The sequence below is a fragment of the Procambarus clarkii genome, chromosome 66 (assembly GCF_040958095.1).
Source record: "Procambarus clarkii isolate CNS0578487 chromosome 66, FALCON_Pclarkii_2.0, whole genome shotgun sequence".
NCBI classification, from domain to species: domain Eukaryota; kingdom Metazoa; phylum Arthropoda; class Malacostraca; order Decapoda; family Cambaridae; genus Procambarus; species Procambarus clarkii.
Genome location: NC_091215.1, coordinates 20,814,086 through 20,832,931, shown reverse-complemented (window position 1 = coordinate 20,832,931; position 18,846 = coordinate 20,814,086). Strand labels below are relative to the sequence as shown.

Genomic DNA, 18,846 nt, shown 5'->3' with positions numbered 1-18,846 from the left:
TCTACAGACTGTTCAGTCCCACTAACCTATTGGGCATTCGTATGGATCTTTTCGCACTGTCGCCCCTCAAAGGATGTGGTGAGGGACGACATGGGGGAGTGGGTGTAGAGGGAGTGGGGTAGAGGGAGTGGGGTAGAGGGAGGGGGGAGTGGGAGTGGGGAGAGGGGAGTGGGGAGAGGGAAGGGGGAGTGTGGGAGGGAAGGGGGAGTGTGGGAGGGAGGGGGGAGTGTGGGAGGGAGGGGGTAGTGTGGGAGGGAGGTGGAGTGGGGAAGGGAAGGGTGTGCCTAATCAACCAGCCATCTGTATAGCAGAGACAACGTCAGCCTCGGACAGGTAATCCGACCTGTCTCCAGCAGTATTGGGCTGTGGCCTTTGATCCAGGGGAACCCCACTTGTTGTGTAACTCCATCCTGTCCGACCTACCAATACCACCTACCAGCCTACCTACCTACTAGTTTGCCTTCCTGCCTACCTACCTACCTCGAAGCACACTTCATTCTGTATATCAAATACTTGTATATACACCGCAGCACCTTGCCTGGTGCATCAACACGGGTGGTGTAGCCCACAGGGACAGGTGGTAGGTGGTAGTGTAGCCCACAGGGACAGGTGGTGGTGTAGCCCACAGGGACAGGTGGTGGTGTAGCCCACAGGGACAGGTGGTGGTGTAGCCCACAGGGACAGGTGGTGGTGTAGCCCACAGGGACAGGCGGTGGTGTAGCCCACAGGGACAGGCGGTGGTGTAGCCCACAGGGACAGGCGGTGGTATAGCCCACAGGGACAGGCGGTGGTGTAGCCCACAGGGACAGGTGGTGGTGTTTAGGCCTGCTTTAGGTCATGACATTGTGAAACTTTTTCCCAAATATAAAAAACAAAAGCTGTCTCCCCCCAAAAAATACTTCTTTATTTCTTCGGTATATTTACATTCAATAAACTGCTGCTCCAGCATTATAGGTAATAGTAACTTAATGTCTAAAGGCCTATATTGTCTTTGACCAAGCCTGCTGATCCCTTATAGACTTTATTGACCTCAATCTCATGGCCCGGCTGTAGTGACCATCACATGGTACAGGTTTTATACCTGGTTGATACCTGGTTGATGGGGTTCTGGGAGTTATTCTACTCCCCAAGCCCGGTCCGAGGTCAGGCTTGACTTGTGAGAGTTTGGTCCACCAGGCTGTTGCTTGGAGCGGCCCGCAGGGCCACATACCCACCACAGCCCGGTTGGTCCGGCACTTCTCGAAGAAAACTATCAGGTTTTCTCTTGAAGATGTCCACGGTTGTTCCGGCAATATTTCTTATACTCGCTGGGAGGATGTAGAACATCCGTGGACCTCTGATGTTTATACAGTGTTCTCTGACTGTGCCTATGGCACCTCTGCTCTTCACTGGTTCTATTCTGCATTTTCTTCCATATCGTATTTTCGCATTTTCAAATCGTTGTTATTTTACTATGCAGATTTGGCCCTCCAGTATTTTTTTCACGTATATATTATTTTATCTCTCTCTCTCGTCTCCTTTCTAGTGAGTATATTTGGAGAGTTTTGAGACGATCCCAATAATTTAGGTGCTTAATCGCGTCTATGTATGCCTTATATGTTCTCTGTATTTCAATCATCTCAAGATACCCTCCCTCTATTTCAACAATCTCTCCTGCTCTGAAGGAGGAAGTGAGTACTGAGCAGTACTCAAGACGGGACAATACAATTGATTTGAAGAGTACAACCATTGTGATGGGATCCCTGGATGTGAAAGTTCTCGTAATCCATCCTATCATTTTTCTGGCTGCTGCAATATATGCTTGGTTATGCTCCCTAAACGTTAGGTCGTCAGACATCATTATTCACAAATCCCTAACATGTTGCTTTCGTACTATGGGCTATCTTGAGGTTATCTTGAGATGATTTCGGGGCTTTAGTGTCCCCGCGGCCCGGTCTTTGACCAGACCTCCACACCCAGGAAGCAGCCCGTGACAGCTGACTAACTCCCAGGTACCTATTTACTGCTAGGTAACAGGGGCATTCAGGGTGAAAGAAACTTTGCCCATTTGTTTCTGCCTCGTGCGGGAATCGAACCCGCGCCATAGAATTACGAGTCCTGCACGCTATCCACCAGGCTACGAGGCCCCTACTTTTCCTCATTTTTCCTCATTTTCCTCAAAATGAGGACCCAAAAAAGGTCCTCATTTTTACCGTACCTGAGTACCTGGAATTTATCATTGTTAAACATGTTATTTTCTGCTGCCCAGTCGAAAACTTTATTAATATCCGTTTGTAGTTTTTCAGTGTCTTCAGCAGAGGTAGTCTTCATGCTGATTTTAGTGCCATCTGTAAAGGATGATACGAAGCTGTGCCTTGTATTTGGGTCTATATCTGATATGAGAATAAGGAAAAGCAGTGGTGCAAGGACTATACCCTGCAGTACCCTGTAGTACCCTGAGGTATAGACCACACTGATCCCACCTACTGTATATCACCCCCCGTATTGCCCTTAATGACCCCCTCTCCCGTGTTGACCTTAATGACCACCACACCCTCGTATAGCCCTTATATTGACCCTCCACCGAAGACAAAACTGAGGCCCCGTTATGTACAGATCTCACTGTAGTGACCTTACTCAGCGTCCCAACACCCACCATCGCTGCTGCCTGACAGATCAGCAGATTATTAATAACAACTAAGCAACACACACAGAACACACGACGATGTTTCTTGTTCTTGGAAGAGTCTCGGTGTTTTCTTCGTTGTGTTTTTCTTAGCATTTTCTCAGTGTTTACCATCTTCAAAGCATTTTTTTCCCATCAAACCCATCAGACATATGGCACCTTACGATGACAGGTGCTGCGGCCCGACCAATCAAAACAAACCACTTATTTCTGCATCTGACAGAATGAAACTTAAGTTCAAAGCCCCGCGCTTTCTAAGTTTGATATCTTTAAAGTTTTATTGAAACGGCATCAACTTCCTGATCAAAGTCTGGGTTAAAGTCCTTTGGATAATAATTCAAGACGAGTGACAGTATGACAGAGAACCAGTGACAGGGGTTCCGTGACAGGGGTTCCGTGACAGGGGTTCCACGACACGGGTTCCACGACAGGGTTTCCGTGACAGGGGTTCCACGACAGGGGTTCCCTGACGGGGGTTCCGTGACAGGGGTTCTGACAGAACTGAAGGAGCAAATTTAAATATAGCAGAAAATTATTAAGTCATTTAAACGTGAATAAATAATTAACAGGTAGGATAAAATATCGAGTTTTTTTTATTATTATTATTTTCAACCACAGACGTGGCCACACATTTACAATGCTAACCAGCATATATACATTTTCTTCTGTCCTCCATGGACAGGGTTAGCCAGCGTCACTGGAGCACCCACTACAGCACCACTGGAGCCCCCAGTACAGCACCACTGGAGCACCCAGTACAGCACCACTCGGGCACCCAGTACAGCGTCAAAGGGGCACCCAGTACAGCACCACTGGAGCACCCAGTACAGCACCACTGGAGCACCCAGTACAGCACCACTGGAGCACCCAGTACAGCACCACTGGAACACCCAGTACAGCACCACTGGGGCACCCAGTACAGCACCACTGGGGCACCCAGTACAGCACCACTGGGGCACCCAGTACAACACCACTGGGGCACCCAGTACAGCACCACTGGAGCACCCAGTACAGCACCACTGGAGCACCCAGTACAGCACCACTGGGGCACCCAGTACAGCACCACTGGGGCACCCAGTACAGCACCGCTGGGGCACCCAGTACAGCACCACTGGGGCACCCAGTACAGCACCACTGGGGCACCCAGTACAGCGTCAAAGGGGCACCCAGTACAGCACCACTGGGGCACCCAGTACAGCACCACTGGGGCACCCAGTACAGCACCACTGGAGCACCCAGTACAGCACCACTGGAGCACCCAGTACAGCACCACTGGGGCACCCAGTACAGCACCACTGGGGCACCCAGTACAGCACCACTGGAGCACCCAGTACAGCACCACTGGAGCACCCAGTACAGCACCACTGGGGCACCCAGTACAGCACCACTGGAGCACCCAGTACAGCACCACTGGAGCACCCAGTACAGCACCACTGGAGCACCCAGTACAGCACCACTGGGGCACCCAGTGCAGTGAGGTGGCTGGGAGTCCTAGCACAAATTCCTATACCAGGCGACGGACCAACTCGACCTACGACCTCTGGACCAACGACCTATGGACCAACGACCTCTGGACCAACAACCTCTGGACCTACGACCTCTGGACCTACGACCTCTGGACCAACGACCTATGAACCAACGACCTATGGACCAACGACCTATGGACCAACGACCTCTGGACCAACAACCTCTGGACCTACGACCTCTGGACCAACGACCTCTGGACCAACGACCACTGGACCTACGACCACTGGACCTACGACCTCTGGACCAACGACCTCTGGACCAACGACCTCTGGACCTACGACCTCTGGACCTACGACCTCTGGACCTACGACCTCTGGACCTACGACCTCTGGACCTACGACCTCTGGACCTACGACCTCTGGACCTACGACCTCTGGACCTACGACCTCTGGACCTACGACCTCTGGACCTACGACCTCTGGACCAACGACCTCTGGACCTACGACCTCTGGACCAACGACCTCGGACCTACAACCTCTGGACCTACGACCTCTGGACCTACGACCTCGGACCAACGACCTCGAGACCTACGACCTCTGGACCTACGACCTCTGGACCAACGACCCCTGGACCTACGACCCCTGGACCTACGACCCCTGGACCTACGATCCCTGGACCAACGACCTCTGGACCTACGATCCCTGGACCAACGATCCCTGGACCAACGACCTCTGGACCTACGACCCCTGGACCTACGACTCCTGGACCTACGACTCCTGGACCTACGACCCCTGGACCTACGACCTCTGGACCTACGACCACTGGACCATTTATAATAAATAACTCAAGCGTATGCTAATATTTACTCCTGGGCAGCTGAAGCGAATCTTAATTAAATCTGGAAATTGGGTCGTTAAATATATGACTCCTTAACCTCAGCTGTTGTTCTCTCAGTGCTCATCTCAGACCATCCGTTCATCCACTCACATCCACCACAACATCCAACCTGATCCACTCATGCATCCATCCATCCACTAGGCCGACAACATCGATTTTTAGGATTCAAGAAAACTGAGAAGATCAATATTATCATTTTCTACGGGATATATTGATGCAAGGAAGAAGTCAGACGCAGAAGGTAGGGCTGAGGATGATCTGACTTCTGTATTCTGAAAATAAACATTGTAAACCATGGTTAATTGGCGACCCTGATCACCCGTAAACCATGGTTGATTGGCGACCCTGATCACCCGTAAACCATGGTTGATTGGCGACCCTGATCACCGTAAACCATGGTTGATTGGCGACCCTGATCACCCGTAAACCATGGTTGATTGGCGACCCTGATCACCGTAAACCATGGTTGATTGGCGACCCTGATCACCGTAAACCATGGTTGATTGGCGACCCTGATCACCCGTAAACCATGGTTGATTGGCGACCCTTATCACCCGTAAACCATAGTTGATTGGCGACCCTGATCACCGTAAACCATGGTTGATTGGCGACCCTGATCACCCGTAAACCATGGTTGATTGGCGACCCTGATCACCCGTAAACCATGGTTGATTGGCGACCCTGATCACCCGTAAACCATGGTTGATTGGCGACCCTGATCACCGTAAACCATGGTTGATTGGCGACCCTGATCACCGTAAACCATGGTTGATTGGCGACCCTGATCACCCGTAAACCATGGTTGATTGGCGACCCTGATCACCGTAAACCATGGTTGATTGGCGACCCTGATCACCGTAAACCATGGTTCACTACCATGTTGCTGGCCAGGTCATTTCTAACCATTTGCTACTCCGTAAAAAATTGGAACTGTTTTGTCTAACCAGAAATATAAGACTCCAAGCTCCCTGACTTGTCGAGGTTGACGTATTAACAACGTCAATATTGCGCTGCGTTAATTGTTAATAAATACGTTTCGTTACTAACGTTGTAACACTATAATAAGTGATTATATTTTAGAATCACTCTTTAGAATCAATGTTAGCTCTCACCTTGAGAGCTAACACCCAGCCCCAGAGTCCAGTCCGTCCTCCTCCTCCTAACCTACCAGAGGACACAAAACATAAAACAGGACAGTAAGTCAATTTCGCGAGCCGCTTTCATTTTATAGTACGACGATTTTTGGCCTTAGGTAAAGTGCACGTCAAAATGGGACGTCGTGTTAGGAGGACGTCGGGTTGTTCCACGTCCTCAGCATAGAGCCGGTCGGCCGAGCGGACAGCACGCTGGACTTGTGATCATGTGGTCCCGGGTTCGATCCCAGGCGCCGGCGGGAAACACTGGGCAAAGTTTCTTTCACTCTATGCCCCTGTTACCTAGCAGTAAAATTGGTACCTGGGTGTTAGTCAGCTGTCACGGGCTGCTTCCTGGGGGTGGAGGCCTGGTCGAGGACCGGGCCGCGGGGACACTATAGCCCCGAAATCATCTCAAGATAAGAGAAGATAGACCCCCCTTCCCCTCTCCGGTCGACTCATCATCATAGACCTCAGTGAGTGATGAGTGTGAGGTATTATGAGGTATCCTGTGTTTCCCAGGAAAATGTTTTGTGAGTATGTGGGAGTCAGTCACTTGTGCAGTCTTCCCAGTCTCCTGCTAATGATTCAACTATCGCAAATTGAATTAAGATTATTATTTGTAAACGAAATAAATATCAACTACTAACTTGTGAGGGAAGAGGAGGATGGGTGGGAGGGGGAACTGAAATGGTTGGGCACATTCCCTATCATCTACTGCCACTGTTCACCTAGCTGTAAATAGGTACCTTACCTTGAGGTTACCTTGAGATGATTTCGGTGCTTAGCATCCCATGCGGCCCGTTCCTCGACCAGGGCTCCTCGTTACTGGACTGGTCAACCAGGCAGTTGGACGCGGCAGCTCGCAGCCTGACGTATGAGTCACAGCCTGGTTGATCAGGTATCCTTTAGAGGTGCCCGGGAGTTAGGCAGCAATTGTGGGGTTGCATCCTTGGCGAGGGTCAGCAGTGCCACCTTTAGGGGGGAGGGGACGTCGATTCAGGCTTGACATGTATACACACACACTCTGCCTGTCCCCACGACCAAACGAATTATTATTATTACTGCCTTTCTCTTTCACTTCTATCTTTTTTTGATACTCTTCCTCTTTTCTCTCTTGATTCTTCCTCCGTCGTTTGTTTATTTCCTCCTCTGCTCTTAATCCTTCTCCATGAGCCTCTTCCCCTCTCCTTCTCTGTCATCTCACTTCCCCTTTATTCCTCTACTTCACGCCCCATTTCTTATTCTTCCTCATTCCACCTAACAAACATTAAAGTCATTACAACGTGCTGGTGGATTGTGTGAGGTTGTGGTGGCCACAACCATGATGCAACATGACCACCTCCACCAAGGTTGTGGTGGCCACAACCATGATGCAACATGACCACCTCCACCAAGGTTGTGGTGGCCACAACCATGATGCAACATGACCACCTCCACCAAGGTTGTGGTGGCCACAACCATGATGCAACATGACCACCTCCACCAAGTTTGTGGTGGCCACAACCATGATGCAACATGACCACCTCCTCCAAGGTTGTGGTGGCCACAACCATGATGCAACATGACCACCTCCACCAAGGTTGTGGTGGCCACAACCATGATGCAACATGACCCACATCCACCAAGGTTGTGGTGGCCACAACCTTGATGCAACATGACCACCTCCACCAAGGTTGTGGTGGCCACAACCATGATGCAACATGACCCACATCCACCAAGGTTGTGGTGGCCACAACCATGATGCAACATGACCACCTCCACCAAGGTTGTGGTGGCCACAACCATGATGCAACATGACCCACATCCCCCAAGGTTGTGGTGGCCACAACCATGATGCAACATGACCCACATCCCCCAAGGTTGTGGTGGCCACAACCCTGATGCAACATGACCACCTCCACCAAGGTTGTGGTGGCCACAACCATGATGCAACATGACCCACATCCACCAAGGTTGTGGTGGCCACAACCATGATGCAACATGACCCACATCCACCAAGGTTGTGGTGGCCACAACCATGATGCAACATGACCACCTCCACCAAGGTTGTGGTGGCCACAACCATGATGCAACATGACCCACATCCACCAAGGTTGTGGTGGCCACAACCATGATGCAACATGACCACCTCCACCAAGGTTGTGGTGGCCACAACCATGATGCAACATGACCCACATCCACCAAGGTTGTGGTGGCCACAACCATGATGCAACATGACCCACATCCACCAAGGTTGTGGTGGCCACAACCATGATGCAACATGACCACCTCCCAAGTTCAAGTATGTTTATTGAGACAAGAAAAAAATACATCTCAAAGGGATAAAGTAGCCAAGGCTATTTCTACCCCCGTCGACACTCACCTCCCCCAAGGAGTATTAGAAGGATATTTATTCTTTCTGAACTGCAGACGATTACAACATCAGCAGGAAAGTTACCTCTGAGGAAGACACTGAGAAACTAAAAGCCAATAACCTTCGGTTTGCAGTAGTAAACAACATGATTTTTAAAAAGTGATGAATTCAAGACACTTTGGTATGTTAAAAAATAACTTAAACGAAATACAGGGAACAAGAGACGATCAGCTCTCTTCACAGAAGGAAAAACATGTAAAGGATCTGGGAATAACGCCAGGCCATCTGACTAATGTCTAATCAGCATAATAAATCAGGCAGATCGTCAGCCAGAAAAATGAGAGCATGAGTTATGGAAACCTTCAAGGCCAGGAGCTTCACCACAATGCTTCTGCTATTCAAATCATTTCTAGTTTTTCAACTTCAGTGCTGCTCGGTACTCGCTTCCCCTTTTAGATCAGGAAATATTTTGAAATATTAGGAAACAGAGAACATACGGCACACACAAAGACGCGATTTTTTGGTATTTATTTATGAATCCAAGAGTTCTTACATTCTTGTAGAGCCACTATAGCACGTACAGCGGTTGGGGCAGGTCCTTAATCCTTATGTTCCCCGGAATATGACCCCGCCGAATCGTTTAACAACCAGGTACCCATTCCCTGCTGGGTGAACAGAGGCTACAGTTAAGAATTGGTGCCCAGTCAATCCTCCCCGGCCATGATTCGAACAGTGTGTTACCACTGCGCCACGGGTACTCCAATAAATTCCGATATTTATTGTGACGGTAACGCGTTGGTGTTCGGCTGTTCAAAGCTAGGGGTATGGCCTCGTCACATATAGAAAAAAAATAGAAAATCTGGAACTTCGTCTGTGGTAAGGTAAGGAGAAGACACACAAAACACAAGTAAATTTTAACAATGAAATTTTAATTACGTTAAAGAAAACAAAACATGAATAAAATGGACGTACAAATTCGTATAATAAAATCAATCAAAGCAATAAGAATAATCGAATGACAAAATGAAAAGTTACGTTAAGACAAGTGAACAAATAACAAGAGTATGGCAAAAATAAAGTAAGTAGGTGCCGGAATATTGGCTTCAACTTCTATCACTTCTCTTAGTACACGTAAGCCTGGGGCTTTAGTCTACCGAGACGTGTTAACCTGTCGAAAGCACGGGATATTCTGAAGACCGAGGTCGTGGCGGCCCCAGACATCAAGTAGTATGGTGGGTAGAGTGCAGTTGCAGCTAGACCCGCGGCCAATCAGCGAGGAGCCGGCGACAAGACAGGTAGTTTGGCGGTTTGAGGTGGAGCAGATGTTCCTGGCTGCATACGTTTTGCGCTCTGGCAAACCTTGCTGGTGTTGTCGTTGTTGGATTTTTCTTCCATACTTGTTTTATATAGATGTTTATATCGACGTCTTTTGGAGGGAAGAGCAGGCTCAATCTCTTGAAGGAGATTATCGTCACATTATCTTTAACGGGAACGATAAAGCACCTAAACTATTGGGACAGTCTCAACGCTCTCAAAATGTACTCTCTGGAAAATGAGACGAGAGAGGTATCACATAATATATATATGGGAGATACAGGAGAGCCAGGTTCATTATGTACTCGGCAAAATAACAGCACACTAGAGTGAAAGATGCAGTAGAAAGTCCAGAACAGACCCAGTGAATGAACAAATCCACAAGGGCCATGGCAAGGATTCGAACACTACGTCCGAGAGCATCCCAGACGGATGCTCTCAGACGTAGGCCTTAATCAATTGAGCTACGACATAATGAAGAGTAGACCCAGTGAAGAGTAGAGGTGCCATATACACAATCACAGAGCACTGGATGACCATCACAGGTCCACGGCTCTTTAAAAAAAATTTCAGCAAACGTAAAAGATATTACTGGAACAAAAACGGTGGTGCTAATAAGAACTAGATATGTTTCTCCAAGAAGTACCGGACCAACCGGGCTGTGGTGGACATATGTGCCTGCGGGCCGCTCCAAGCAACAGCCTGGTGGACCAAGTAATCACAAATTAAGACTGACCTCTGGACAGTCTTAATTTATATTTGTGTTGTATTGAGGTCAGTATTCTTGGAAAAAATAAAAACTTTCATAACCGACTATAGGAATACTTAACGTATCTGTTTAAGCTACACTGTGATATATTCAAGTTGAAGAGCGTCTAATATAGGTACTGTTTTTTTTAATATTTTCTCCCTTTGCACCCGTAAGATAAGGTATACGTGAGGATTGTAAGGTGTTAATACCCTGATGGACAGTGTTGGCACTTGAGGCAGTCAAGTGTATGCCTGAGTCTAGGGACAGGTGACAGGATGAGTGCCGCTGCCCAATACTGTCACTATAGCGGACTGTTCACTCACAGGATGAGTGCCGCTGCCCAATACTGTCACTATGGCGGACTGTTCACTCACAGGATGAGTGCCGCTGCCCAATACTGTCACTATAGTGGACTGTTCACTCACAGGATGAGTGCCACTGCCCAATACTGTCACTATAGTGGACTGTGCACTCACAGGATGAGTGCCGCTGCCCAATACTGTCACTATAGTGGACTGTTCACTCACAGGATGAGTGCCGCTGCCCAATACTGTCACTATAGTGGACTGTTCACTCACAAGATGAGTGCCGCTGCCCAATACTGTCACTATAGTGGACTGTTCACTCACAGGATGAGTGCCACTGCCCAATACTGTCACTATAGTGGACTGTTCACTCACAGGATGAGTGCCACTGCCCAATACTGTCACTATAGCGGACTGTTCACTCACAGGATGAGTGCCACTGCCCAATACTGTCACTATAGCGGACTGTTCACTCACAGGATGAGTGCCGCTGCCCAATACTGTCACTATAGTGGACTGTTCACTCACAGGATGAGTGCCACTGCCCAATACTGTCACTATAGCGGACTGTTCACTCACAGGATGAGTGCCGCTGCCCAATACTGTCACTATAGCGGACTGTTCACTCACAGGATGAGTGCCACTGCCCAATACTGTCACTATAGTGGACTGTTCACTCACAGGATGAGTGCCACTGCCCAATACTGTCACTATAGTGGACTGTTCACTCACAGGATGAGTGCCGCTGCCCAATATTGTCACTATAGCGGACTGTTCACTCACAGGATGAGTGCCACTGCCCAATACTGTCACTATAGCGGACTGTTCACTCACAGGATGAGTGCCGCTGCCCAATACTGTCACTATACCAAACTGTTCACTCGCCTCCGGGGCAAATTTTAACAATTTAGAAAATCAATTAATTTAAAATCTAAATTATTTGGGTTTTGCAGTATTTTCTTTTGTTTCGTAATTTTAAATAAATTTTTCCCTATCCTTCGATTTATCGAATAAATCTCTTTATTCTTTGAAAATTTCTCCATATATCGTATAAATTAACTTTTTGTCTTTGTTTTTTTTAACACAGGAACTGTTGACAGCTGACTCATGTTAGCAGGCTGGGAGTCCCCCCCCCCCTCCCGGAGCCGGTCAAAGCCGAGCGGACGGCACACTGGACTTGTGATCCTGTGGTCCAGGGTTCGATCCCGGGCGCCGGCGAGAAACAATGGGCAGAGTTTCTTTCACCCTGATGCCCCTGTTACCTAGCAGTAAAAAAGGCACCTGGGTGTTAGTCAGCTGTCACGGGCTGCTTCCTGGGGGTTGAGGCCTGGTCGAGGACCGGGCCGCGGGGATACTAAAAGCCCTGAAATCATCTCAAGATAACCTCCCATAGCTCATGGTAAGACTTACCTACTAATTTCTCTGGAACACGACCCCCCAATCATTTAACAACCAGGTACCCAATCACTGCAGGGTGATTGGGTACCTGGTTGGGTACCTTCCTCCGGGCGCCACGAGGGACATGAATTGTGTGTATAGTGTGTGTGTGTGTGTGTGTGTGTATAATGTGTATAGTGTGTATGGTGTGTGTGTGTGTATAATGTGTATAGTGTGTATGGTGTGTGTGTATGGTGTGTGTGTGTGTGTGTGTATAATGTGTATAGTGTGTATGGTGTGTGTATGGTGTGTGTATGGTGTGTATAATGTGTATAGTGTGTATGGTGTGTGTGTATGGTGTGTATGGAGGCGTTCATTTCTCGCCGAGTATTGAGTCTGTGGTTCTAATATACTCAATACTCAAAAGTGGCGTTGTTTCAACGTTGATGACGTAGATTCAGCGTTGACTTGACGTTACTCTGGGATATTGTGGCCACTGGTTAAGAGGTCGAGACTGCGGACCGCGTATGACCGGGCGACACTCTGTGTAGTCTTGGTCCTGTAGAGCATTATACCAAGAGCTGTGTATATCCATCTTTCATACATCAAGATATAATTACCCCCATGGCTCATGTCTGATTCTGGTCATTTATTATACATCCCATATCCCCCTCCTCCGGGCGGAAACTGACCTTATACCCATCCTGTGGGCGGAAACTGACCCCATACCCCCTCCTCTGGGCGGAAACTGACCCCATACCCCCTCCTCCGGGCGGAAACCGACCTCATACCCATCCTGTGGGAGGAAACTGACCCCATACACCCTCCTCCGGGGGTAAACTGACCCCATACCCCCCTCCTCTGGGCGGAAACTGACCCCATACCCCCTCCTCAGGGCGGAAACTGACCCCATACCCCCTCCTCCGGGCGGAAACCGACCTCATACCCATCCTGTGGGAGGAAACTGACCCCATACACCCTCCTCCGGGGGTAAACTGACCCCATACCACCTCCTCCGGGCGGATACTGGCCTCATACTCATCCTGTGGGCGGAAACTGACCCCATACCCATCCTGTGGGCGGAAACTCACCTCATACCCATCCTGTGGGCGGAAACTGACCCCATACCCATCCTGTGGGGGGGAAACTCACCTCATACCCATCCTGTGGGCGGAAACTCACCTCATACCCATCCTGTGGGCGGAAACTGACCCCATACCCATCCTGTGGGGGGGGAAACTCACCTCATACCCATCCTGTGGGGGGGGGGGAAGAGAGGAAACGGACCCTATACCCATCCTGTGGTTGGTAGTGAACAAGTTTACACACACACACACATAATGGGCTCAGGAGAAGAACCCCAAAAGTCACTTAGCTAAGCAACTCACAATCTAGTTAAGCTACTTACCCAGTATGCGCATGTATGTATGTGCGTCAACAGTCTATTATTGGCTCGAGTGGTTCGAAAACTGGCCCAGAACAGTCTCTAGCCCAGCAGTTTACACCCGAGGTGAGCCAGTTACACAGTTACTAACTGAGCAGCCGCGGCTGAGGAAAGGTTCCAATCATATTTACAACCTTTTTATTACATTAAATTTTTTAAATTTTGCCCCGAGTGTGGGTGCTGAGCTTCTGATCCAGTGTTCTACCTTCATGTTTCACACGACGCTTTCTGTACGTTGGCTGGCGGAGATGGTGGGTAGTGGGTGGGCGCTGGGAAGGGGGAGGGTGGGCGGCGGGAAGGAGGTGGGTGGGCGGCGGGAAGTGGGTGGGCGGAGATGGTGTAATCTGTTTATCACTGTTATGACACTACACATATAAGTCACTTGGTGCCTTCTGGACCACCTCACTTCTCTCTCACCCCCCCCCCCTCTTCCCTTCCTCTCTCTCACATCTCTCATCCCTTCCTCTCTCTCTCTCACATCTCTCACCTCTCTCTTCCCTTCCTCTCTCTCTCTCTCTCACCTCTCTCCCCCCTTCCTCTCTCTCACATCTCTCACCCCTCTCTTCCCTGCCCCTCTCACACATCTCTCACCCCTTTCTCTCCTTCCTCTCTCTCACCCCTCTCTTCCCTTCCTCTCTCACACATCTCTCATCCTCTCCTGTTATAACAGTATTGCAGCTTCTCATCAGTGTGTATTTACAGTATTATATTACCGCCTCTCCGGAGCGTATGCAGCGTTCACCCGAGGCTGCAGCACTGGCACGGAACACACGAAGATGAGGAGACGTTAAACACTACTAATATATTATAGATATATTACACATGTATTAAATATTTACATTTGCTGCAAATACCACCTGGTGCGTAATGTTTAATCTTAGACCAACTTCCCCCAGTCCCCACACACTCTCAGCCTCCACAAAATGTTATCTCTGGTGATCAATGTGACTCTCAGATCACTGGCCTAATGTTAATCACTTCATAACAGAACACAGATACTCCTCACGATATCATATATATTAACATCTTTATTGACAAAATTAATTACACTTTTGCCTAATCTGAGGATTTTGATAGTCTTATTAAAGTGAGGATAATGCTGGTATTCACTGTCACGCAGGACAGAGGGTCATACACAAGACAATAGGTCTAAACTGTAGGCTGAAGCACATATGTATCATGGTTACAATCAACTCATAAATTCCACCATGGGTCCGCCCTGCTACAGTGAGTGGTGTGCCACCAGCCAGGAACATGTCACCCAGGCTGTGTCCATGGATCCTCTCGTCAATCACTAGGCACAGCCCACAGATCAGAATTTGTTCTTCACTCGTGATTTATCCAATAGGTCATCTCTGCCCCCCATCTGTGAGATGCCCTCTGGCCCTCCTCAACTATCATCATTGTGGTTTAGGTTTCAAAACAATTAAGGTTTTAAGGAGGCCGGTGGTTGAGCGGACAGAACACTGGACGCGTGATCCTGTGGTCCCGGGTTCGGTCCCGGGGTCGATCCAGGGCGCCGGCGAGAAACAATGGGCAGGGTTTCTTTCGCCCTGTCCCTGTTCCCTAGCAGTAAATAGGTACCTGGGAGTTAGTCGGCTGTCACGGGCTGCTTCCTGGGGGTGGAGGCCTGGTCGAGGACAGGCCGCGGGGACACTAAGCCCCGAAATCATCTCAAGATAACCTCAAGATAACCCCTTCCAGCTATAGTTTCCGGTCGCGCCGCGTCACTGAAGTTACGCCAGCTTCTCAAAATTGTGAAAGCTCTTAGACTCTGGCGTCCCAGTAGTGCTTCATCTACCATACCAGCCTCCAGAACACAGCCCATTCTAACAAGCTCCCATCTTCTTGAGGTTATCTTGAGATGATTTCGGGGCTTTAGTGTCCCCGCGGCCCGGCTTCGACCAGGCCTCCACCCCCAGGAAGCAGCCCGTGACAGCTGACTAACACCCAGGTACCTATTTTACTGCTAGGTAACAGGGGCATAGGGTGAAAGAAGCTCTGCCCATTGTTTCTCGCCGGCGCCTGGGATCGAACCCAGGACCACAGGATCACAAGCCCAGCGTGCTGTCCGCTCGGCCGACCGGCTCCCATAAATGCTTCTGCCACCTAATTCCTTCAGAGGGAGCTTGTCACATATATATTTATATATGTATATATATATATTTGGATCACAACATTCCCGCCTCTCACTACCCTGGCTCTCCCACACCTCTCACCACTCTTCCCTTCTCCTCAGTTCCCTTCCTCTAGCACATCTCTCTACCTCCCCTTCTCCTTGAGAAGTCTCTCCTCCTCTCTTCTCTTCTTCATCTCTTAACACCTCTCTTCCCTTCATCATCTCACCTCCCATCTCTCTCTACACTCCTATTCCCCTTCCAGCCTCCCCCCCCCCCCATAAGTGGGCCTGGATGAGGAACTCTCAGTTTACTGTTAATTGCAAGCCTGATGAAGGAGGCCCAGGGGGGGGGGGGGAGGTTGCTGGGGGGGGGGGTGCTGAGGGGAGGGGGTGCTGGCAGGTTGAGGGGGGGCCACCTCCACCACGAGGGGGAGACGCCGGAGGCAAGACTGTGGTTAGTGGGGAAATTGTGCGGGATGGGCAGTTAGGGGGGAGTGGGCAATGAGTTTTTTTTTGGGGGGGGGGGGGGATGGGACGGAGGTGCCAGGTAGATGGAAGAGGGGGGTTGAGTAGAAGGGGGGAAGCGGAGGTGATAGGGAGTGTGAAAGAGAGCATAAATTAGAGCTGGGGGTAAGAGGGGGAGGGAGAAGAGGTGGGGGGTAGTAAGAGGTAGGGGGGTAGTAAGAGGTAGGGGGGGGTAGTAAGAGGTAGGGGGTCGGTAGTAAGAGGTAGGGGGGGTAGTAAGAGGTAGGGGGGTAGTAAGAGGTAGGGGGGGTAGTAAGAGGTAGGGGGGGTAGTAAGAGGTAGGGGGGGTAGTAAGAGGTAGGGGGGGTAGTAAGAGGTAGGGGGGGTAGTAAGAGGTAGGGGGGGTAGTAAGAGGTAGGGGGGGTAGTAAGAGGTAGGGGGGGTAGTAAAAGGTAGGGGGGGGGGTGAAGAAGTGGAGGGAGGGGGGCGGAGAGTGAGGCAGGGATGACCCCCAGTATGACACAGGGGAGAGAATGAGACGAGGATATAGTCGAGTGTGTGGCTGAGATAAGAGACACAGAATGAAACGATAGGGACCAAAACCCCAGGATGGGGGAGATACTGCTAGGGAGGCTGGAGGATGGGGGGAGAGAGGCTGGGTGAAGCTAGGAGGAGCTAGGATTCAAGAAGGAGGGGGAAGAAGAGGGGGAATGGAATAACAAAAAGTTTAACTCACTACTGAAACAAAAACAATGTGTGAAAAATAGAGAATGCTTAACGCGTTTTCGGCTAATTCGCCTTCATCAGAGCAAAGTAGAATGCTTCTAGTGTTTAGATATGAATTCTAGATTGGCATCCTTCACTAAGAACTAGATAGCATACGGGTGCAAAGCCAAACATCTACATCAGAACAGACAAAGCCAGGCTATATGGGTTATCAAAGGTAAGACCAGACACGAGTCTAATTAGGCAATTCAGGGAGACGCAGCACGAGGCGTGGGTTAATCAGAATATTAATCAACTAGTGGAAGTGTGGCAGGCACGAAACTAGAAGTGACGTCCTGTGGGGTTTCTGGGCAAGATTACGGAGGGTCCTTTCATGTGACCCTAAATGAGTACCAAGTCCTTGCCCCTAAGAGTTGTGTGTGGTGGGTGACTGTAGTGTTTGTGGGTCAGGTGTGTTGTACTGAGAGCAGGTTTCACATGTGTGAGTTGGGTGTCGAGTCTGCAACTGTTATTGTGGCTTAATGTCTGAGTTCACCATTAACCTTCAGCTCCCCATCCTGCCCAACTTTTATTCACTTAAATACACAAATAAGGAAGCATCCTTTTCACTCATGTAAAAAACAAAATTCCTATTTGATGTCGAAATGGCTTCATTTTTGCCAGAAATGTTAGCTAAAATATTTTTTAAATCCCTATGCAGTAACCATTGAGTCTTTTTTAATGGGTATTCCTTGTACAATTTGCAGGTCTGCAGTATCCATTCCTCCCCGGAAGAAACTCTGACCTCTGGAAGGACGAAAGGTTTGGGAAATTTAGGCAAGAAATTGTATCTACACTTCTGCAAATTTCCTAAATTCTATCCAGTAATCCTGGAGATCTCAAGGGGGTTGGGGGGGGGGGGGGAAGAAGGGCTCCAGGTACAATTTCAGGAAATAACATTTCGATAGTTATTACAGACCTTAGGTAGAACATCATGTAAAAACTCTTTGAAAAACCAGAGACAAAATTAACCATATATACATTTTTAATAAATCTGGAGAATCTAGTAATATTATATATATATATATGTCGTACCTAGTAGCCAGAACGCACTTCTCGGCCTACTATGCAAGGCCCGATTTGCCTAATAAGCCAAGTTTTCATGAATTAATATATTTTCTCTAATTTTTTTTCTTATGAAATGATAAAGCTACCCATTTCATTATGTATGAGGTCAATTTTTTGTTATTGGAGTTAAAATTAACGTAGACATATAACCGAACCTAACCAACCCTACCTAACCTATCTTTATAGGTTAGGTTAGGTTATGTAGCCGAAAAAGTTAGGTTAGGCTAGGTTAGGTAGGTTAGGATGTCGAAAAACAATTAATTCATGAAAACTTGGCTTATTAGGCAAATCGGGCCTTGCATAGTAGGCCGAGAAGTGCGTTCTGGCTACTAGGTACGACATATACATATATATATATATATATATATATATATATATATATATATATATATATATATATATATATATATATATTGGTAGCAGTCTTTTCTGTAAACATAAGCTGGTGAATATGACTGAAAGGGTAAGATTAATGATTGTAACACGAATCTTCTTAATATTTCTTATGTTTTTCTTCACTGTCGAGGGTAGTTGAAAAATTAACTCGCCAAAATTCATTTTGAACTTCGGAGAGTTAATTTTTCAACTACCCTCGACAGTCAAGAAAAACATAAGATATATTGAGAAGATGCGTGTTAGAATTATATTATTATATATATATATATGTATATATATATATATATATATATATATATATATATATATATATATACTTATGTT

General features: G+C 48.4%; 1 protein-coding gene across 1 annotated transcript in view; it reads left to right on the top strand.

Moving 5' to 3' along the window:
- LOC123769341 (salivary glue protein Sgs-3-like) overlaps positions 1-4,975 on the top strand; it is an 11,393-nt gene extending 6,418 nt beyond the window's left edge. Inside the window, exon 3 of the mRNA XM_045760453.2 lies at positions 4,179-4,975. Coding sequence (XP_045616409.2) covers positions 4,179-4,975 — 797 coding nt within the window. The remainder of the gene's footprint in view (positions 1-4,178) is intronic.
- The last annotated feature ends 13,871 nt before the right edge of the window (positions 4,976-18,846 follow it).